The sequence below is a fragment of the Nipponia nippon genome, unplaced genomic scaffold, assembly GCF_047370975.1.
Source record: "Nipponia nippon isolate SJK-2023a ecotype South Korea unplaced genomic scaffold, ASM4737097v1 scaffold_6, whole genome shotgun sequence".
NCBI lineage: Eukaryota > Metazoa > Chordata > Aves > Pelecaniformes > Threskiornithidae > Nipponia > Nipponia nippon.
In genome coordinates, this window is record NW_028262380.1 from 48,188,202 (window position 1) to 48,213,074 (window position 24,873).

The 24,873-nt window shown below is 36.4% G+C and overlaps 1 protein-coding gene across 6 annotated transcripts in view; it reads right to left on the reverse strand.

The window, feature by feature from the left end:
- Positions 1–24,873, reverse strand: part of LOC104021354 (uncharacterized) — a 65,711-nt gene that overhangs the window by 24,089 nt on the left and 16,749 nt on the right. For 5 of the 6 annotated variants that reach the window (XR_015699812.1, XR_015699813.1, XM_087736979.1 and 2 more), the window contains 5 exons: positions 22,340–22,536; positions 19,961–20,025; positions 17,089–17,195; positions 13,772–13,883; positions 7,573–7,675 (listed from right to left, as the gene is read on the reverse strand). Coding sequence is in view for 4 of the 6 variants with exons in the window: in XM_087736979.1 (XP_087593105.1) it covers positions 7,573–7,675; positions 13,772–13,883; positions 17,089–17,195; positions 19,961–20,025; positions 22,340–22,536 (584 nt within the window). In the remaining 2 variants the exon portion in view is untranslated. The remainder of the gene's footprint in view (positions 1–7,572; positions 7,676–13,771; positions 13,884–17,088; positions 17,196–19,960; positions 20,026–22,339; positions 22,537–24,873) is intronic. The other variant, XM_087736980.1, reaches the window with a different exon arrangement.

The following is a 24,873-nucleotide window of genomic DNA, read 5'->3' on the forward strand; positions in this document are numbered from 1 at the left end:
TCATTCTTCTCTCCTCCCCTGCACCAGATCTGGTGTTCACACAAGCGTTCCAGGGAGTGGATCCACTGAAAACCAGCCCTGGCAAAAGGAATACTTAAAATCAGCCCAACCAACCACCATGTTCTAATACGTTATAATCTATGCCACAGATACGGCACCCTGTAAAATGCCCCACGGCAGGAAAAGCTCTGGTTAGAACCTGCAATCAACCTATGAGATGCAAATTCCCAGCAAAACAAGCTTCATTCCTTCCAGCTCTCGTAATTCCCCACTGGATTTTCTGATGGTGGGAAGCCTTATGTTTTCCTTCCTTAATAGTTCCTCCGTTTTATTCAAATCCTACTTTAATGGCCACACCCAATTTTGGCTTATTACTTCTTATTCTTTAATCTACTTCTGTCAAAAAATAATGAATGTTTCTGTACAAATCTGTATATTTTTCATCGGATTAAAACATTATGCAATATATGAAAGATGCTAGACTGCATGAAACATTTTGTAAAATGTTTTTCAGTAAAAAAGCATGAAAATGCTCTGACTAGTGGAAACCTAAAAAGCTTTAAAGTACTTTAAATTCAACAGGTGACACTATTTTCTTTGAAACTTCAGAGTTCCAAAATACAATAATGTCTCTTGCTCACCAACTTACAGTTTTTGACCCTAAATGGTTTGTCCCTTATATTTCTGGTGACTGAATTAGCTCAACCAAAAGATTATTCTATTTACCGCATATTCTAAGGAACGATATATATGATGTGTTTATATATAAAAAACAGACATCAAAGAAGTCTCTTTCTCAAGCATTATTTTAGCTGATCGAACTAGACAAATCTGAAATCCAAGGTTTTATACTCAACACTTCTTACAATATAGCTGAGTAGAAGTACAAAATACATACAATCTTTGTCTACAGGGGTCAATTATATGATCTTAATTATTCTATCTATGTCCTCTGAATACAGCAGATAAACTATCTTCTGCAATATTATTTTCAAAAAATAAGGACTGCAGTAAACTGTTAGAACCAGGACGTTTCTGGAAGTATCTTCCAACACACTTAGGAGATCAGTCATAATATTTACATATACTCAAGCACTTTAAAATCTCAAGTTGTATTAACCAGCTGTCATCTTAGTGTCAAACTCCGGTCATTTTAATGTGAAATAAGGGTCAGCACATGATTTCAGCTATTAGTAAAACATTTCTTAGCTACTGAACCACTATTAAACTATAAATGCCAGTTTCCCACAGCAAGGCACTTCTTGAGCCTCTTCTACACTGCATTTTATTCAGAATAAAATATCTGAATTAAATAAGATAAAATAAATACACCGCATCAACACAAATTATTTAAATGCTAACCATAGGGCTGACCAGATGGTATATAATCAAGATACTTTCACTGAGTAGTACAAACCTCGTCTGCGTTTGCTAGCTTTTATGAAGTGAGGGTGAATTTCTGTAGACTGGGCAATGCAGAACCACAGCAGAACTGGACTGAACTCCCACAGGCTACTACCAACTTAAAAATCTGAGTCTGTGTGCCTAGGATTCTTCACTGCCAAGTATAGAAAAGCTCACTTTATAGAACAGGAAAATAGCTGCGAAGATCCCATTATTAAGACTGAACATTACAGATACATTTAAAGTTTTTATTTTTTTCAGGCGACCATACATGCATAAAACCAAATAAACTTGCTAGTTGCTGTTAAAAAAAAAAGGCTATTATCAACTTTCAGAGTATTGAGAAATAAACAGAAAGCATAATTTTACTAATTGAAAGTTTAACAAACTCAGGTGTTAATTGTAAAAAAAGATAAAAAGATTGGAGTGTGTTTGGCTTTTTTTTTTTAATAGCTTGTATCCGTTTCAGCCCATCAGAAGAACATAAACCAAATGAAAACTGAATAAGTGTTCAAACTGGCAAACTAAATACCATGCTCAACAGAAGTTTACAGTAAAAGACTTCCATTCCAAACAGAAAATAAATAACAAGTCACTCTCTAATGTATGGCATGTCTATATACAGTAACTTCAAATTCTCCTCAGGGCTTAAGAATCTCATCTGCAGTTTTGATACTACTTGCGAAAATTTCTGTGCAAGTACACTCATGTGCCCCACTGGTCTTCAACAAAACCAATGAGAATTCAAAAAAAGCATTCAAAAAAGAAAAAAAATGTTAGGGAATAGCTATGAAAATCTCAGTCTTTCACTCTTGGTTATGGAAGCTTTTTGAAAGATGCCACCTTCCCAAACTTTTCTCTTGCAGGTCTAACTCCTTGTCTATATTGCAGAGCACAAGCGCACACATGCTTCAGCCCATTCCAACATATAGGTAACATTCCTTTCTGTCACAGAGGATGAGATTTCAAAAGAAATAGGACATTTCAAATCAGCACGACGCCTTGAGATTGTTGTCTGTCTACTGATTATCAGAAGTGAAGATCTACCGTAAATGGGGTGGGATGGGGGAACAAGCACTCTAATTGATTAAAAGTTACAGTGATCTCCTTTTATGAGGTCTAAGTTTTATTATCCTTTACATATACAAATACACAAAAAAACATATAATAACCAAAAATGTTTTGACATAAAGCTGCAAAATTAGTCAAAAGTTAAGAAATACTGACATTAAGACTTTAAATTCACTACAAGAGCTAAAAAGCACATCTCTGACACTCAAGACCTAACATCCTAAGTTTTAACTCTCTTGCTGTGAAGCATTAGGAAGATAACTCCTCAACAAAATTGTTACAATATGCCTTTTAATAACAGGAAGAAAAAGAATTCTTTTCGTCTTACTGTTGTTCCTTGCAATGTCTTAAATTAAAACTGTAACTGAAAACTCCCTCAAAAAGTTTATCAGGCAAATAGCTCAAAAAATTTTGACTCAAGTGATTTAAATTTAGCCTAAGTGAAAGCCGCAAAAACTAGGCTTTTAGTACTGGCTATTAAAAGGAATTAATACCTATTTTACCTACAATTTATAATTCTCATATTATGATACTATTGTCAAAATAAAATTGCCTACCAAATCTAGCTCAGGGCTCCACAAGTAGCAACTAGCAGGCTGAAACAACCTGACGAAACACCAAGAGTGACAGCGCTCCTGGATTTAATCTCAAAAGATGTAGCTCATAAACACAGGTAAATCTAATAGCCTAGGCTTGGTCCTGCCTCCCCCTCAGACAGGCATACTGGAAAGTCCCACGGACCAGAGCAGGAGCTCTTAGGAATGCCCACCCTTCTTCTGAACCATCAAATCTCCTTTCTCTATTCCTCTTCTCCTCTACTCCCTGTTCTTAAATTTTAGCCAGCCTGGTACCCTTAAATATTGGTGGAGTTCCTCTCTAGCATTTCTTACAGGGAAAGCAGAACCAAGGACTCAATTAAAATTCTTTTGTGGTTAGGCGTCCTTCCACTATCTCAGGAAACCATCTGTAAAGCAGACAGAATACTTTCCGATGTTACTAGACGTTAGAAAGCTTAGTCAATTGTGTTTACACAGGTTGCTAAAGATTCTTGGATGAAAGGTGCTAGATATGAAAATTATTATCTGTACCACTGTCCACACATCTAACAAACACCAAACTGCTACTGAGGTGAAAGAAGAATATAGTTAAAAACCATACTTCACCATCACTACATACAGTCCAAGCAGAAGAGCAAAGCTTTTCCTTTTTTTCTTTTTTCCTTTTTGTTTGGTACAGACCAAATAAGCGTTCTTTGTTTCTTAAAGGTCACTCTCAAAATGTCCAAAAAATAATGGAATGAAGTGTTTCAGTTCAGGCGACATCACCCTACAAATCAGCAACTCCTCCTTTCTCCTTGCTGCTGGTTATGAAGGATTTATGATTTGTTCCTGCTTTTCCTCAGTTTTTCATTAAAAGCATATAGAAAATAAGAAAGAAGGGCTATTTGCAATCATGCTTATAGTCACTACTAACACAGGAGAGCTGGGGGGGCAAGACCAAGCTGGCAACCCTTGAAATGCAGGGCTTTGTTGCTTAAAAGGTGCCTCTGTTTTCAACAGGAAAAGCCACACATGCTTAAAACCTCACCTGGTGTGCATCCCCACAACTGCCACCATTTTGGCAAACCAAAGCCACACAAGGTTACATCATACATAGACTCATGTGGGATGGGCAGAACAGCTGTTTTCACTCAATGCCCAGCAAGGAAAAAGTGGTGCAGCACTGTACAAAAAGGGACCTCAGGAGCTCACTGCCCAGAGCACTTACTCAGGGTATGGGAAGTTCAAGTTCTGGGTTCTTTGTCTGTGGACACTCCAGCCCTCCTGTAAAAGTGACCAAACTCCCGTAGGGCATGCTCTGCTTCTCGCTGAAGCTGTTACACTTTGGAGAACAGTAATCATTTGCAGAAATGGCCCAGTGAAACAGAGGGGGAGAAAAAGCCGAGGGAGAAGGGGTGGGAACTGAAAATCAGGTCCTGTTATTAGAGAATTCACCTAGGACAACAACATCTTGGTTCTGGCTTCTGTTCCCAAGATCACTTATACATCTATCCAACAAGAGTTTTAATTTAAGTCTTGTCTATGGAGCTGTCTGTTTTAAGACAATTAAGCAGCGGGCGTTCCTTGTTCTGCTCTTCACAGCAAGTTCTGGCAGCCTACACCACTGTCAGAAACTAAGCATCATTAAGCTGATTCAGTTCGTACACCACTAATTATTGTTTGGCAATACTGTGCCTTTTTTTTTTTTTTTTTTTTTTTGCTAAGTCTCACTGAAGAAAATAAGAAAAGAAAAAAAGACTCTTCATAAGCACAAGTACCCCACATCAACAAGCAGCCTCCTAAGCACTTCGATCCCAAATCTGACCCTTCTCTGCATACACAGAGTTTACCTGTGTAGGTAACATGGAAATCTACCAGACAGCAGCAACTGAAAGAAGTGACTGTATGAAGCAGTCTCAATATATCTTCAACAAATTAAAAAAAGACTATTTATGGGGTTGTTCAAGCACTCGGAAGCATGTCAGTAAACAGCTCTGATATCCTCTGACACTAGTAATTTACATCACGGAGGCCAAAATCCTTGTTGCAGTCCTGTACCTGGCAAGCAGAAGTGCTATTTGTCACCAGATGTCCCAGATGATTCCAGAAATATGCTCCTTGCCATTGCTGCTCATTAGCAGTGGTTTTATGAATTGAAACAGATATTTTTTTTTTTTTTTTGAGAATAAATGTTACAGGATGTTCTACAAAGTTTAAGCTGTCCCTTTAGGAAACAAAACCAGCACGCCCCCCCATCATCCACATGGGCTGCCTAACCTGATTCTACACAGGAACGTATCTGTTTCATCACGAAGAGCACTGATAACATGAACTGAAAGCTTGCTTATTGAATTGTAACTCAATTTCAATACTGGACATACTCCACCCAACCCAGGTAGTGCAGATTTTTGACTTTTTTCATTCTGTGAAGAATGGTGGTGAAAGGAAAAAACTGAAACCTTAATAAACCTAGCACTTCCAGACTTCAAACAAGGTTTATATGCACAGCAGTTGCTTTATGAAAGAAGAGGCACAGATTAAGAATTTGGAGAGACAAGTACACATCCATTAGCTTTGGATCTTACAAATAAGTAATTGTTTTAAAATCTACCCAGGTTTCCTTTGTTCAAAAAGATAATTGCTAGGGGATTGTCTATGCATATGTAAAATAAAGAGTAAGTATAGATCGTTACTTTCAGGTATGTTACATAGTCTACTTGAATAATGAAAAAGGAGAAACTACTTCAATTATGAATCCTTAACTAATTACAGAAATGGTAATTTGGTCCAAGTGTGACAATACCATATTTCATTCATTACAAAAACCAGTCTTCAAAAGCAACTTACATCTATGCTAAATGCTGACCTACTAACCAGCCTTCAGAATTGCCAAATCTCTAAAAATTATCTCAATGAATATTCCCAATTAGTTCTACATGATCATATTCTATGTTGTAGGAGGGGAAGGGGGGGAGAAAAAAAAAAAAAAAAAAAAAAAAAAAGGACAATGCACTGACCTTGCCTCTATAAACACAACTGGGAAAAAACCCAACAAACAAACAAAAAACCAAGCAAAAAACAACTTACCCTGCATTAACTATATCTCTGCTACCACTGTAAAGACTAAAACACAGAATGTGCACGCTTCCATACAATTTTGAATCCACTGAAAATAAAATGTTTATTAGTTCCTTAACTGCAAGGCAATACCTAACCACCCCTCCATTGATCAGGATTCTAGATTTGCTATGGAAGTTGCAAGATTCAGATTAAGCTCATGTAATTTAGTTTTGAAGATCTATGTAAATCCTCAATATATTCTTCCATAAGATATGTAGAAGCCATTGCAAAATATCTAAGCTTCAGTCCTCAAAATAAGCTGTCCAAATTTTAAATGGATAATAAAAGTGGGATAAGTATCCATAATGCAAGCAGGAAATCACAATGCATGAACGTGCTTCTTACAACTGAGATGGATACAGTGGTGACACTTAAGTGACTTGGAAGGAGAACAGAAGGAAAAAAAAAAAAAAAGAAAAAAGAGTTTGCTCAAAATAATCAAACAGTAAGTCCTCCTAGAAAGTGAAGAGAATCCAATGACATTTATAAAGAACAAATGTAAAGGTTTTTTGGAACAAATATTTGATAAAAAATAGAAGCATAGATCATTTCACACTAGGTGACCCTTATGCGAATACTTAAAATATACACTCGAAACTAAGACAGACATAATTAAATCACAGTATTTTGACTTTACCTCACAAGCCAAAAAATAAATTTTGCAATAGCTGCAGTACACCACAAATTCATACAAAAATCAAATGTTAAAGACGGATTAATTTGAAGTTAGACTTAATAGTGCAGGACCAGAATTTGAGTAGTTAATTTACACTGTGAATAAAGAACTAGATGCAGGTTGTTAGCATTCTCACTGCAGTATCATATTAAAAAGTTTTTAATTATATCTGAAAGTTGTAATTACCTACACAAGCAGCTACACATTAAACACGTTAGAAGTATAGCAGTATCTATAAAAACCTTTTGCAGTAACATCAGATAACTAAGTGCTGAAGAGAACCTTCAAAACCCTCAAACTGTACAGCTCTTCATAAACTGCAATGTTACAGCCAGACAGTGTGGTAAGTTTGACAGCTGAATAACATTCTTAATGTTTATTGCCAGGGAGGTCTAATAGCATTACTGAGTTTTAATAACATGGTGAAATAGAGTAAGACACTGTTGCAACTCAGTGTAACCATGGGTAGGAAAACAAAGACAAATGAGGAAAAGGAAAAAAAGGCAGGAAGGGCCAGCAGCAGCAACAGAAGGATAAAGAGTTTCAAAGGAACAGAAAGGTGGACTTCCAAAACTTTCATTTTATTATTTTTCTAATGTCTGCAGGTCTCATTTCTACATCAAACATAAATACCTTTTAAAAAATTACCATTTTACTACACACAGTGCAATCAAACTGAACACGACTAGTCATGCTGGGGTGGGGGGTGGGGTGTGTGGGGGTGTAACTTCAAAATTCTTAAAAGACAGTGTGAATATTTACCCATGCCAGTTCCAGCTGGTGCAATCTCTCTGGAGAAGATTTCTACAGCTTCTTTTCGCTTATGGTGTACAGCAAGCCAAATAACAGCTTCCCGAGGACCCTGCTTCAAAAAAGTCAAAAGTAGATTAGCTTAGATGCAGACCATCAGTTAAATTTACCAAACTGAAAAATAACTGTAGCTCAGCATTCAAGTTAAATCTAATGGAAATGTTTAGTGCTCACTGCTACAAACTACAATTTTCATTCAATGACTTTTCATCCAGCATCACTATAGTTTTGTTAATGTTTCATTATCTTTTTTATTTTGCTACCATGAAATCAACTATTCGATATTTCAGACTGCTAGGATACTGTGCTGCTTCTCCAGCGTTCTCAAAGAATCAAGTACCATAACTAACAGTACGTCATAAGAAACTAAATACTTCGCTTCACTCTCGGTCGAACTGGCAAACAAACTTTCCTCTTATTTTAAGTGCACCGAGGAGTACTTTGGGGTCAAGTTAGAAAGCCAGGTTTACTTCTCTTAGCATCAAGAATTAAGCAGACCTACTCACAGAAAAGAATTCAAAACCCAGTCCTGGGGAGTTAAATGGGAGAACAAAACTTGTAAAAGCCACCACGTTTCCAGAGAAGAAAGCAGACACTCCTCTAAAGGTCAACCCAACCAGTACTCTGCTCCCTACTCTACAGTCAACTAACACACCTGCCCTTGCAGATAAGCACTCTCTCTCTCTCTCAAAGATTTTACTTCTCTAAAAAATCTCTTTTCTGCCACTGAAAGATCTACCAATCTACCAATACACTGGCAAAAGCCTTAGAGTGAACATTAGGTCCCACTGAGGGCAAAGACTATTTCTTCAAGAATTTGCATCCACCAGTAAGAACCACCTTCGGTCTACCTTCGAATCGCTAAAAATGTCAAACCTGCTCAAAATACAAGTCTGTTCCTACGTGTCTCTTACTTGTCCCAAAGCACAAGCACAACTATTTCCATCATACATATGAAATAGGACTGCACAAGGTATCAAAATCTACTGGTCAGGCGTTTCTCACACAGCACTACTCCCAAGTATGGAGCTCTGCAGCAGGGTATTTCTTCTCTCTGGAAGTCAGCTTTTTTGTTAATGAGCGTGAACACAGTTTCTAAAGGTTCTCTGGTAACCTTACATGAAATTCTTGGCTTACTTAAATCAATGTAAAATTCAAAAAAAGCAGGAGTCTGACTAAAAGATACTAGGGGATTTCTTTCAGTGTTTGTCTTTTTTTTTATGCCAATAGGAAGGAATATATTTCATGAAAGCATGAAAAACATACTGAAGTTTTGGGTTTTTTTTTTTGTTATGGACTTCATAACTGTCTAAATGTGCTGTCTAAAGAATTCTTGTAGATTTGGTAGCTATTCTACTAAAAATGTAGAAAAGTAAAGGAAAATTGAACATATAGCTACTTAGGATACTGAAGAGGACATTTTCCTGGAAGAAAGGAACAACTGGATTTTGGAAGATCCAAGCCAGATGTTTGCTATACCAGGAAATTAATATACATGACTGAATAACCCATTTTTAGTTTATTCCAACTTTTTTCCTTACATATAATACTTCTGAAGCATTAAATAGCTTCCCAATTGTGCGTGAAATCATGAAGACCATTTTAAAATATCATTTTTCCTCCTAGTGTAACACTTTTAACAGATTTTAGCAAAAAGCCTATTTCTTTACAAATACAGTAACCAGTGACATTTTTGAAAACATCGGACATTAAATACTCAGCAGACAGGAAGGATACAGACGCTGTTAGAATTCAACTGCCCCAACTTCAAAACACAGGGGTTGACGTGTGGAGCAGAGCGGACACTTTTTTTGGTCAGATGAAAAGAATGGAGCCATGACTCCTTAAAGGAGTCCTCCCTCCTCTGGGCGAAGGAACAGCATCATCCTGCACAGCACCATATTTTTTTATGACTTAGCACTGAAAAGACAGAGGAACCTTTCTTCACACTAACGGCATCTTTCCTCTAATACACAGGAACAGGAGGGAAAAGGATAACACCTTGAAGTTGTTACTACATGCAGGCAGTTGTTAGATGAACTGAATTAAAGTTGTGATCAAACAAAACCACGTCTCGTCCTTCTTGCTGTATGTTTTGATGTTTATTCACTACTCAAAGTTGAATGCGTGTCCCTGATTTCAAGAACTAGAAGACATGTCAAAAAAATTCTAAAATTACTTGAAGCAATTGTTAATTTACACAGCCGGCAGTGAAAAATGCTAGACTATTATGCCTAAGAAAATATAAATTTATTCATTAGAATTCTAGTAAGTGTAACAGACCCATAAGAAAACAAACTGTCTCCCCCTCCCCCAATTTTAAGACTTAACTAAACATTTTAAACTCAAAAAAAAAAATGTTTTCCTCTTCAAAATGACCTGAGAAACTACATGCTGGATCTGAACTCTCAAATTGCCCATTTAACACATCTCCGTACTCTAGTGCTACTTATTTTAATTGCCCACATTTCTGTAAAGCTGCATTTTTAAAAAACATTACATCAACCAGCAAATTGAATATTAGCTTTTGAAATACTGATGTCTTGTATATTAGTACCATTTTCCTGCGTGTATACAGTACATTTTTCCCAAAAGCAATACTGTTGAACATGTCAACATTCAAAAACCTCAGGTCAATTTCAGGAATTTAAGTAACTTCAGCAATGTAGGAACATGGATGTATGTCCTAGTGGCAGCTGCTGAAATGGTGTTTATCACAGAAGTTGTAATACGCTGCACCAAGCATTCTGGCTACTATAAGAGTATCCCAGAGAGACCATTATGTTAACAGACTACTAAATCCTCCATTCCAACTCAAATACACGACAAAACCCCAACACAAACAAGCTCACCTACGCCAGCTTATATCAAGGGAGGAAAACTTCCTGACTCTATAGCTGGCGATCAGCACAACTCAATAATGAAAGGCCTTCTTGTTTTAGCACGTTTAGACTTAAGTCCTAAATCTTCATGAAGTTGAAAGACGATTTTACTCTACTTCCTATTCCAGTGGCATATCCACACAGAGGTACTCTGAGGTACCGTAACAGTAAATATAATTGCTTTCATCTTTCTTAAGTGCCCCTATGTAGTCATACTCACACAGAGACACACACAGTTCACTTCCCAGCCTCCAAGCTCCCAGCCTGGAAAATACCTGCCACAACACTGTAGGAAATCCTGCAGACTTGATTCACGTTTTTATTAGTTTATCTCGATACTCGTGTAGGCAAACCCTAAAATAAAAGGTTTAGCAGAGCCAAGGTAGGAGAGGTTGTATTATTCCAGCAGATCATGTATCACTGAAAGGATAGGAATTTCCTTCTATGAATACAGAAACAGATGTCCTGATCAAGATAATATAAATAAGAAACCAATCATGTTTCCAATAAAAAAAGTTTCACTAGATTGTTGTAAAAAAATTGTTGCTACACAGAAAATATGCAGCCATGACACAAACTCAACAAATCCTTTTTTTTTTTTTTTTTAACATTCAGCATTCCTAAAACTACCAAGAGATTAATTAAATCACTACAAATAATAGGAAATACTCTTGCAGAAAACATACTTATGCATTCATATTTGCTTCCCGGTTCTAAGCTGTACCATGTCTTCAATATTCCATTTAAGTTCTAGGTTTACTTCCCTGCCCACAGATGCAAGATACAAGGGTCTATGAAAATAATAAGCTGAATCCTGTTCTGAGTGGGTGAATCCAGTATTAAAACTGGGTATATAGACTATTTTAAAGTAATTTATCTTAGAGTATCATAATTAAAACTAAAAATGGCAAAACAAAGTTATAGTTCATCAAGTCGTAACAATGTGTTGTAAATTGGTTAACAAAGGGTTAGTAGAAAAATAACAGACACAGCACATACAGTTTTTATATAGCAAACTCTAATACCTGATGTACTATTAATAGATACCTTTCATATGAAAAACAGCCAGTACTTCTAAACCATGAACTCACTGATGCTGTGACACTGTCATAACCCCCTTCTTCCTCCTCAACAGAAAACCACAAAGCAGGAGATATTAAAAATTAAACACCACTGGGGTTACTCTGCTGATTCAGGTCCCTTTCTTGCTCACGCTGGGCTGCTGCTGACGAAGCAAGCTATCAGTGGCAACAACCACATAAACAGGCGAGGAAGAGTGAGAAAGGAGGCAAGCATTTCTTGATTTTTCAAGGATACTTTGTGTTGTCAGGAACAGTCAATACTCCACACAGCAGCTCAGACTACAGTATATAGGCCTACATAAGCCTGGGATATACGGCGATTTCACAGTTGCAAAAGCAAACCTTTGCACCCAGTTTGACAGACCTGTGTGAGAATTAGTCCAGCCACACCAGACATCTACACTGAGCTCCAAATATTTTTCAACTCATCCTGTCTTGGTATTCATGTACATATTTGGTTCTCCTCTTTAAATTTAGATGGTAGAATCTTCAAAGCAGGAACTGTTTTCCTTATGTGTTAACATACTGCCTAACATAACATGGCTCTGGTTTTGAACACTACTGCTTGCAACCCAAATGACCCATGTCTAATTTTGTATGGAAAGACATGGTTGGAAAGAGCGTTTAAGAGACTACATTATTCCTACCTGCAGCCCTAAAGGGCAGATGTTTTCCTTAGGATTCTATGACTTTGTATTTTAAATGGAAAAGCAAACCCCACTCCCCACCCCTTTTTCTCAAGCTACTGCGGCTGCTTTCCAGATGAAAACTCCTCTGGTGAGTTTCTTCCGAACTGCTGGAGGAACCAGGTGACGGGGGAAGGCAACAGAGCGATTTCCTGTATTTCAGCCTCAGCTCTCACATCCTATTTCAGGCATGTATGTGCTTCCCATACAATGGAGATAACGCTCTATTTACTTTTAATGTAAGACCTGGGAATTGAGGCTGGAAATACAGAAAATACTACAAATACTCAATTTCATTTGGAAAATTTACTTAACATACCATAAGCAAGGCAAACTGAACAACAAGGAAGAAGAAACTGCTCTTTTTCAAATCATTATTCACTCTATACAACAAGACAGAAAACTTTCTATGTAACAATTTAATTAAAGAATGTATTACAATGCATAATCATAAAGAGCTGGTATGAACAGAACACAGACAAGTTCAACATCTGTTCCTATGTTTCAAAATTTTGATTCTGCAATCTCAGTAACACACTTAACATTGCAGGGTTTATGGTCCTAGAAGGAAAGACCACATTACAAAGCTGGTTCATCAGGAAGCAACTCCTGCTGCTGTGCAGAATGAAATTGAAGTTCAAGCACTAAAATGAACAGCTGCAGATATAACTTACCCAATTTCTAAGAACACTTAATTTGTATAGTAAGAAGTTCACTGTCTTTCTCCACATCACGTTCTTGTTTCCTACACATACAAACTGTCAGCTATTTTAAGCGTTGGCACTCCTCAGATCAAACTCAAGAGAGCTGAGTTTTGCCACGTGTACCTTAAGAGTTTTGCAAGACTGCCATTGACAAAGAAGAATTAGATACTACTGCTTTGGAACAAACTAACTGTCTAAATATTTAAAGTGCATGTAAGTGAGGACAAGATTTACAGTCTTTTTCCTTTAAAAAGGACTTTCATATTCTAGATTAGGAAAACAGACCATGGATATCACAGCTGTAGTGGCTATCACCATCATTCATATTCTTACATATGAATTTAACAAGTCCCAGAATACAATGCAGGACTATATAGTTGAAGATGGTTTCACAAATAGTATTCACAGACAGTTTTAAAGTTGCACAGGCAACAATAACTCTGCCATTTCCTGACTCTGCAACCTTTATAATGTGGTCTTTTAGAGTTACATCTAATGCAATACGTCTAGATCGTAAGAACTTGTATAAGAAGATACTTCTTCAGACGAATAACATCAGAACCGACTACAACAACATTTTTCTAAGATTTCGTACCAGGGCTTCTGGAAGACCCAATACTGCAAAGACCTTGTCAGTGTTAATTTTGTACACTAAGTAGTGACACAGTTCTTTGCAAGATGACGGGGCGAAATTCCCAAGATGATAGTGACTTCCTTTAAAGTTGTGGAAAAGATAACAATACGGAGAGATTAAAACAGGTCAGTAAAAGTTTAAGAACACTCCACTGAATACTTACACCATCTATACTCCTTCTAGCATGAGGTCCATATGTATCTTCAGACCCTAAAACCTGTATGTTAACTGCACTGTAATCTTCATACCCAAGCTGACTGAAAATAAGACGAGTCCTGCAACAAATGATTTTTTTTTATTAGTAAACTGCCTCAAAATGATTATCTGAAGTAGCCCTGTGTGGTCCACAGGAGTTAGCTCTGTCACGTAAACTGGACTATGAATACTTTACACTAAACAAATATATCTGAATACTACAAATCAAGCGATTACCGACAAGGAAGTTATGCCTCTGAATTTATCCCTAGGTTTCAAACTGAGCCTTTTGTTTATTCAAATTATTTGAAAGATGACAGGCAAAGACAATTAAATGGATTTCCGCTCTTACTTTTATCTCTAAAACAAAGACAGCTTGAAATGTAATTACAGTATATGCAGTCTTCCTGATTTTCATACTGGTAATTCAGTTCTTACCTCTGTTTCTGCTATAAGGCATTATAAACTACCAATAAATACATGCAACTACCTCATTACATCACAGGCACCAATGAAGAAAAATCAAACTGCAGAAGGAACTTTTATTCAAACCTTAAAGGTATTTATTTGGGATTAATGAACATAAGACTCAAATGCCAAAAAGTAGATGAAGTTTTTAAAGAGAACGTTTCTTCACTACTCATGCCTTTCCAGTCTGGCACTGAAATCCCTCAAACTCTTTCTATAAGGATATTTCCACCAAAAGCATATTGTGTCAAGAGTGCCAAGTTTGTCCAATCGCAATTAATTATGGGGATGAACATCACCTTCTTTTTATACACCATGAAAACACACACTGCTTTAAGAGAGCCAGGAATTAATACTGTTTTTTTGACAAATTAAATTCGGATTAAATAGACTGTTTGCAACAACTCTTAGAAAAAACAGCCCGACTCTCAAGCACTAAAACTGAAAATGACTGCTATAGTTTAAAAAAAAAAAAACAAAACCACATATGAAATCCAAAATTAAAAAAAAATCACAGTAAAAAAAGTTAGAAAAAAGTTTTAAAAGAATCCAACCATTAAAAATAGTCCAAGTTATTAACATGTTGCAGGTTCAAAAATAAGTTAAATTCTGAAGTATCTAAACTGGTTTCCCAAATAATCTAGGTCTGGCATCCTTCTAGCTGTATAGAAGATTTTATCAGTTGAAACATTTGAATTATGTTAGGATGAGAAAAATATTTTGCATCAGTGGAACATTTTGAAGACACTGTTAATATATCATCGTTGTAAACATTAGCATGGTACCTGAAGCATGAAGCAGTGTACAGGACTTAAATACAAAATGTAATTTTCTAATTGTTGTAAAGAGATGAAGGTGGTCCATGTACCACAAATAAGGCCATCTTTATTTTGATGACCACAGAAAGCCAGAGACTTGATTTAAGGTATCAAAACTTGAAAACCATGTCTGTAATCAGGTATTTTAAGTTATTTATCTACCAACATTACAGTTAGAGATACTAGAGTTCAAAATACATTCTGTGGGCAATTTTTAGCCCTTTCATGTGTCTTGGTAATGCAACAGAGAGCCATCAAAAATAAAAGGACACCAAAGACTACTCCAAAGAGACTTCTTCACACACATACTGCCAAACCTCTCCTGCTTTCAAAAATGAATAAACAAATAAAGGAGAAGCATGCAAGAAAGAAGTAAAAGAAGTCATATTACAAGCTGCCAAAGCTGCTTAATGTCTTAGGCTGCCAACTAACTTGACCTGTACAATTGAAGCACCTTAAATTTGTGCATCTTATTCTGTACTACTTGTCCTTACACTACTGGGCAGAATTTAAATCTAGAACAGATGGGAAGCTGGTTAGTTCAAAGATCACATCCTTACAACATTCTCTTGCAACAGGAATTGGTGGAAACACTGAAGTCAGAGCTTCCTAAAGAGATGTAGCTGCTGGTAGAACATTCTCTGGCAGTGATCAGAACAGCTTAACTCTTATTCTATATCTGAGTTGACATACAAAACTTTCAAACATGCTGAATAAATGATTCATACATTAAGCTGTTTAGGACTGTGTTTGAGATGGAGAATATATTGATGAACAATACTGCATATTGTGATTTTTAAGACACAGAACAAGCCACACCTGCTCCAGGCATGCCTCATGGGCTAGAGGCCACTTATCAAGCCAGTTAACCAGCCTCTGGCTATCTCCCATCACCTCTCCTCCAAGGATTACTCAGGACAGCCCAGTAAGCAGGCTGAATGAATTAATTTTCTAGTGGTCACAGAGGCAGCAGCTATCACCTAGCTTCCAAAAAGATTGCTTTTTGGGGACTTCGGAGTCCCTGAGTCTTTGTATTTAACAGCTCTTGAAGGGTTTTTTTCTTCACTGATTTTCTCAGTAGCTCTGGGACATGTACACTTTTAGCATTTACGCCACTCTGAAGAAAGGGATTCCATAGCTTAATTACACATCCCGTATCAGCCTGCTCTCATCTGCTATGTCTCTTGAGGGAAGTCACACAGCTCCTCCTTCACCACAGTGCTGCACATGGGCACATGAGCAATAAGTCACTCCAAGTCCACAGTAAACCTTGCATTTCTGACAGGTGTCTATCCTAGTGTACTTGCTGCATGGGTCTGTAACAGGATGGGGGGGAAGTTATATATAAAATACGGCACAAAGAGATAGATCTCATAACTCAAAGAGTGGGGCTATCGAAGTAAGTGCTCAGAGACTTCCATGAGGAGATGGAATTATATTTAAGAGGAATCCCTCCTTGCCCAAACACACTGGCATGACAATACGACTAAAGGTTTATCAGTCTGTCTTACAACTGTAAAATTGTTCTAGCAAACAAAATCATTAATCACATTTTACAAGGTAATAAGATAATTTTGTTTAAAACAAACTTGGTGAACTGCCTAAATTTCATAGCACTAAGATTTTTTTTTTATATAAAGTTCTGTGAAAATCAGTGAAAACTAGTTTCACATGGGTTTCTCTCTGGCACCTAATAAATTCTAGTCTGAGCCACAGCTTTTCCCTCATTCATTTTGGTTTCTCTCCACTATCCAGCTACCTATTTTCAACAATATTTGAGACCTTTCTCGCTCAGTCAAATGTAGCTGAAGCGTAGTTATATGTTGAAAACAGGTTTCCTAAACAAACTACTAAAGTCTCAAATGTCCTCCCAATTGGAAGATTATAATCTTCTAGGGTTCTTACAAGGTTAATATGATTGCCATCGTATGTCACAGTTTTATTTTCACCATCTCTGAAAAGAAAAAGTCAAACCCCCTTCCAAGACTCATATACTAACCTTTGCAGAATACTTTCCGCAGTGCGTTTTCCTTTTTGTATTGCCTTTGGACCTCCCACTGGACAGACAGCAGTAGCTCTGAAGCCATCAAGGTAAGTGGCATTTACCTAACAATAAAAGGATTATGAAATCACATGGGATTCAGTACTGATACGCTATAAACGCTCTCTGACAATCATTATCCATACGTTAAGCAGAAGTGGAATAGCAAGAAGCCATCATCATCACAAAAATTTACTCCATTATTTAAAATTCAAAATTCTATTGGAGGAAGATTCAAATCTGCAAAACTATGAAACTCTGAATCACTTCTCACTGTCATCCTTAAATTCTCCTGTACTTATCTATTTTGGTACATAGGACACATTCTGATGTTGAGAAGCTGAATAATCTATCGCAGTGAAAATAGATCAGACATAAGTTTCCCAGAAGTATTAAAGTAAATGTGGAAAAAATATCACATACACACATGTGCACACACAGAAGAACACACTACACATAGCAAACATTTAACTAATAAGCATTTTACTAGACTTCCAGTGCTACAGCTGCTTAACAGAGCTCTAATACAGTGAAAGTAATGACCATAATGCACGGCCATAAATGGTAGAAAAGCTTTAATAGGTATATCCAAACAAAGCATGATGAACATTTTCAACATTTGTTACCTAAAAGAAAAGCAAACACAGAAGTGAAGAACCTGGTCAGACATTCAGCATAACTCTCCACAACCAGAAATGTTTTTCCTACAGTGAATTTTCAAACATTTTACCCAATCTACTTTTAAATGTCTCAAAAAACAGTGTTTCAGCTATTTCTTTTGAGAAGCTATTTCACTGGTAATATATTTCTCATTATTTTCCCTGAAATTTAACTTATATCTCACTTTCTCTTATTATTGTTTTACTACCTACACTTCACCTTTAATGCAGCAATTAAATAATTTTCCTCTACACTTACTGCAAAGTTACTGAAAGATGTAACACAGCCTTAAAATATTTCTAGCTTGTTATAATGCCCATTCAGTCACTTCCTAGCCAAGCTGAACATACTAAGCTCGTTTCCTAGAAATTACTCTGAAAACAGGTGCGCAAAGCACATGTCCATTTATCACTGACAGCCAATTAAACAGTTTCAAAAAATAGAAATATTTCACAGGAAGTCTAACTTACATGTTTTAGAAGATCATTACACTGTTTAATAGGCAAAACATAAGACATCTTAAAAAAATATTCCCGAACACATACATTTCAAATTTCCTACTTAAGACATAATAATAAATAAATAAGAAATAAATTCAAACTTATTTTTATTTTACTGCTATGTAAAAAACAGTCACTCTGTTTTGTTTATTCCATTTCATGGTTCGTCAACTGAAAATCTCAAATCTCTGTTATTTCCTTTAGATATACAGAAGTATGGAAATGTAAAGCCAAGAACAAAAACTGCAGGAGGACAAGGCTGCTGAACAGAACAGTTGCGGAAAGTTGCTGAGAAGCAGCAAAACATATTCTGCTTCAAACTGCACACTCGGACCAAGGAAGAAAAAGTAATTCCTGCTTCATACGTTCACTGCCTTCTGTATTTGCCTGTATCAAATTCCACAATTTACTACACGAATAATAACAGCATTAGCATAGCTATCATTTTATTGATGGAATTTGATATTTTGTACAAAAGTATACTTTGTTCTATGTCATTTCCAGGAATTACTTCTAAATTGACTTCTCTGTCAGTTATATGACATTGTAGTGACACTGTAAGCCTGATATTTAGAATTAAACATCTTTCAGAAATGTGCTTATAATTTATGTTTTAAGACTTTTTTTGTTGTTTCAAACACAACAAAAATGTATTTTCAGATAAAAAAGACACAGTTATTCCCAGGTACAGATAATGCAGACACAGATCACTCAGAGAAAGGAAATTTGTTGTTCCAGCATTATGTAACTAGAACTCTTGAACTAAATTAAAATTCTGAGGAAATGCAAAAAGCTGACAAGAATTTATTGTACTGAAATTGTAGGCTGCCTATCAAATAAAAAACAACAATGCTTCATTATATTAGGTGAAAGTTTAGGAAAATTCATGTTCAGATTACATTCTCACAATACTTTTAAAATATCAAACCCCCTTTTCATAAATCTGATACAAAGATGATTACCAGAGAGCTGACAGAAGTGAAAAACTAAGGGCATGAGAAAAGAGACCTATGGTATACTACTCGATTCCAAAAATGTTTTGTCAATATGCTTCAATTATGGAGCCTTTAGAGAGCTCTTCTATTCTGACTTTACAATTCACCAAAATCAAACCTGCTTTGGTGATATTATTAATCATCTTTGAAATACTGTGTCTTTTAAAAACTGAAACTCTATCTTATATAAAACTGATTTTAAAAGTGTCAGCAATATTTTTAAAAATGCATTAAAAAGTTTCAAAGAAAAATTATGCTCAAACATACATTATATTATTTAAACAGAAATATTATCACAATTTCCTGCTTAGGCTAACTCACTTTTGATATGGCTGTGCTAAGCAGTTAATTTCTGACCTCAGCCTTGCTTCTGTAAAAGTCAGTTTTGCCACTAGTTTAAACAAGAAAAAGGATCTAGACCTACTGGTACTTCACCAGAATTGTATTACCTTAGCATTCATTCAGGGAATGGAGACCACTAGAAGACCAACATGTTTTTTATGTATCAAATGTTTGTCTTTTTTTCTTTTCCCCCTCTTTCTTTTACTCTCAGGGCAGGGAGGATGAGGATTTTAAAGTGGTAACAGGTTTTGGCAGAAAATATTTAGTATTTTCTCCAAAATATAGAATTTAGTAAATCAAAAATACCTTACACTCCACAGAAAGAGAGAATACCTTATAAAACGTTGAAGGAGGCGATCCTTTTGCTCCATGAACTTTCACTGCCCCACCATCAAAACCTATAGTGGTTAAAAATCAATATTTAAGCTTTTTCAATATAACTTCAAAGACATTCTTTTGTGATACATATTAATCAAATGCACTTAATTAAAAAGCAAATCATCGATTGCTGTACTGCCACAGAAGAGAGAACCTTTCACGAAACAGTCCTCCCTACCTTAGAAACACAAACAGCAAATTGGTGACTAAATTTATGACTTCAATGAGCCTTTTAATAGAACGCTTGAAATGTTTATTCATGTACTTAAAAAATACTTAACACAGAAAGCAGCCTTAGGACTTCAGACCCAATAGTTATTTTCCACTTAACAGCCAGTTATTGCACACACACGAGAGCATACAATTTACCGCAGTTGGCTGGAGTGGACTGCAGTCTTTCACTTGGTAAAGAAACAAAACAAGAAAGATGAGAAACCAGTGAGAGCTTATTTGCTGATAGCTTAGTAAGTGAAAGGACAACTTAATTTCAGCCTTCTTGTCAGTAACAGGAACAGAACACTCTGAATGTATGTTCCAGGGCAACTACCATGTTCAGTATTAGGAACGTTAATGCCAAAAAGAAACTGGAGAAAACTGCTGTCATGGCATCAGGTTCAAACCTGAACTGGAGAAAATCAATAGGTTCAACTCCTTGAAAATTAGCAGTGCGGGTTCAGCACCTCATGTCAGACAGACAGAATTATACTGTAGCTCACCTGTACCTAACCTGTGCTTGCATATACTTAGGAAGCAGGTCAAAGCTTTACACAAATACTCTGAAGAGATCAAATCAGAACATATCTGAAAAAGTGTATGTGACTAGCAGAAATTCTACACGTCACTCAAATAACATCATCACTCTCTCCGCTAGATTGACATAAGGTTAACTTAACTCTCTTACTACAGAACAATGTCCCTACAGGCAGGGTGACCATCTGGAAGAGTTTAATGTTCCAAGTGAACAAGTAATACAAATTAAAAATCACACAAAACAAACTGCATAGCATCCATTGACAAAAAGAAAACAGAAACACCTCTCAGTTCAAACACTACAAGTAATCCAGCAGGACAATAAAATTGGCAACGTAAACAGCAAAAATAGATAGCTTGCCTGTTTTTACTGGTGTACGTGTCAAAGCACTTCAAACTGAAAATATTTACGAAGTCTGCCCATTTTCCATCTGTTATATTTCTAAGAGGGCTAACTGAAAGTTCATGTGAAAGTTCATTTTAAGTTCAAACATGTCATATCAGGTCATGTGCAAGCTAGAAGTTCATAGGAAGGTTAGGGTTTCTTTTTTCAAAATAAAAAAAAAAGACTAGTGGCTAAGAGTAGCAAGCTGGCCTTATCAGACTGCCATTTGGTTATATTACATGAGCAGAAGGTTCACTGTACAATTTTATGGTACTTTTATTATTGAAGCAAAATATTTTTGATGCTACAGTGTTTTGAGTTTTATCACAGTTAAGTTTTTGAGATTTCAATTGTGCTAAGTTTTATAAAGACACTCGCCATACTGTCAGAGATAACTTCCATTAGCATGAAAAAGGATATATAATACAGATGCAGTAGAAAAAACAAAACTTCAAATGACTGTAACTAAACATTTTTTTCAAGCTGTCTTATCCAACCTACAGATCTTCAAATCTATTAAGCCTGGGGTTTTGGGGTTTTTTTTTGCTTTTAAAGCTAAATCCAGAACATACATTATAGCCATCTTTAGTCCACTGGCTGTTGAGAGTTTTGAGGATAGCAAATGGACTTTTTCGAACAGGGGTTGTCTGGTGGAAATCCTGTACCTAAGCACGCTTCTACCACTTCAGATGATTCAACTAAATGTCTAAGAAAAACACCATTACCAAGTGGTGCTTTGAAAGACACAGCTTTCCATTGTTACCAACATTTCAAACGCCATATGAGAAAACATGTACAAAACATTCTTTGCTCAGAAAAACATAACTGAGCTGCAGTTTAAAAAAAAAAACCAAAAACAACAACACTGAAATCATAGGGGATCTGTCTCAACATTGCTCACAAAGAATACATAGTTTAAAGACTTGGTAGGTGCGAGGTGTGCATTAAGAAGTAAAGCTAAAGGAGTAGTGATCAAAGATTTAAATTAGTCAGTCAGCAAGGTAAGTAAGAGGATGGTTAAAATTTCTAAAGGAATTTCTAGCAAGAGTCTTTGAAAAAATTGGTTTAATACAGTATCACACTCTAAGGAACTGATTTAACAAGAAATACGCAGAGAAAACATGGAAATTAAAGTAACTGCTTTAGTTTGATAACCCAGTTCATTGACACAGATCTCTTAACACATTAAGAGGACTAACCTGGAATTTCGGTGATGGAAACTTCGGAAAAGTCACATGTGACATCTGGTAAAAGATAGCGCTGAGGATTGCCCAATTCATACACCAACTGTTCAGCTACAGTGCCAAAAGAGATTAGTCCCCCTGTGTCTGGTGGTTTGGAAAGAATAAAGTCTCCTTCAGAGGAACATTCTACAATGGGAAAGCCTATGTTGTGCCTAGAATATGAAAAACATTGAAAAAACTCAATGAATACAAAGGGAAAGTGAAAAATGAGTAACAACATACCGGAATTTTATGGTAATGACTCATTAAATAAAACTGATCAAGAGTTAGAACATATCTGGTTGTTTCTGCAGAAACATACACAAGAAAAAGCACTGAACAAACTGCTCAACCAAAATAATAAGAGGATGCATTTTATTGCCTGGCAAAGGAGTGCAGATATAACAACAGACACCAACAGTAAAGATATAGAGGTGGGTAAGGGAATAGAGAAGGACACTAACAGAAATGGTTGAAGTAAAAAGAAGCTGAAAGAATTAGAGGACTATGATTAAAGAGGTAAATTCAGAAGAAAAACAATTGCTAATTCTAGCCTAGTCTGGTTACAGCAGCACACGCAACATGAAGGTGAAGACATGCAAATACATCCTTGCACTCTGGATTTGTAAAAAAGCAGTCAAAGCAGGAAGAACAGACTGTGCTGGAAGCCTAGAGGGGAAGGGAAGTAGGAAACAGGAATAATCACACCTATTAAGGACAATTTCACATGTTAATAATAAATTATACACAGAAAAGTTATGATTAGAAAACAGCAAGATATATGAAAGATCTTCAGCCCAGAACAATAATAAAAGACAGAATGAACAGAAAATTATGAGGCATAGCAAAAAGAAAAGCACTAAACCAGAAAATTATAGATGTGTTTGTAAATGAAAATATTCCTCCTCCTCACAAGAGTAATATCCAGAAAGTGACCAAATAACTCATAGTAAGAGGCACATTCTGGTCATTACAGTAGCAGAGCAGAATTTTCAGGGTTATGTGGATGAGATCTAGCCATCTGCTTTCCCAGCTAAAAGGCTTTTATTTTATTCACAGAGAATTTGAGCAAAAGTAATGACTTAAAAAAAAAATGTAAAAAAATTTAAAAGTACCTGAAAATTAAAATAGAGCCTTAATATTCTTCTAAAAAGGCTACCTGGCTCACTCCCCTCTCACAGGAGGTTGGAAATTTGTGCAAGTGAAGTGTCCCAGAGACACAAAAAGAACACAAGAACAGGAGTTCAGGAGCTACAGCCCCTTGCAAAAGCAAAACTGTTCTAAGAAGGTCCTAATAATGAAAGGTGGTGAACATCACCATTCTCATTAAAGTCAATGACCTTCAGGTCCTTCATACATATTTAAAATCCGACCATCCCTGAAATTAATTATTTTTGGGTGCTAGTGGGAATAACGTGCTGAACATACAACCAAATTAGTTATCAGCAAAGGTTAGATGAACATAGTTTGTATAACATAAATCCACAAAGTTTTGAAGGAAGTAAGCAAAGAAACCAGTGAACTCTTAAGTGACATTTGTAAAAGTTCATGGGAGTTTGAACAGATTCCTTATCATCGAGAAGCTTCAAACATAACCCTGTTATTTAAAAAAAGGATTAAGAGACAAGCTGTGTTACCAGAGATCAGCAACTTTAATACTGATAGCATATAAAACTTGGTAAGTATGGTAGCTGGAGGACACCTAGAAAAGTCCACGTCGAATCAGTAAAGATTATACTTCATTAGACTGGTCTTTCAAACTATTTAAACCACTAAACAGACAAAGGGAAACAAAAAATCCCACCCTGGCGAATACAAAGAATTGAATGGAATCAGCAATTTTTTATACAAGTTATTCTAGATTTTTTTTTTTTTTCTGAGGGGAAGAGGAGGGAGAAAAGCTGGTGGCAAGAAGTATGTAACATTCAACATTTTAAAGTGTGACACAGAAAAAACAACACCCAAAAAAACCCTCTCAAATCTTGGCCTTGAACATTAATGTAGGGTAACAGACTAACATATGTAATTATCCCAATTTTACAGGTACGGAGACACATAGAGGAAGCATCATGGTTTGGCCAGTGTTACACAGCAGGATCAGTAACTGCACAAAGCTAGAATTAAGGAGCTCTCACCCTCTTGGTGCCATGCTTGTGTGCTTTGACCCTACCATCTATCTGTCTTGTCTTAAGGCAACGGCACCAGGTGCCTTGCTAGCAGGCTCAACACCGCTTATTCAAATCACTTACCCAAAAGTGAAATCACTTCCACCAAGACAGATTACCCAGTGCAGTCTATCCCACTGCAGTGACAACTGGTATCCTTGCTGCAGACCACTTTGATCCACATCATCAGCACATGCAACTCTTACAACACACTCCTGCACCTACTCTCCAGTGATCTTCATTTTGAAGGAAGAAGAGGTAAATTGTAGACACTCAACTTTCTACTCTGAACCACTGAGTCTACTAACATCAATTAAACTTCAGTTTGCCCACGCTCCACTCTCA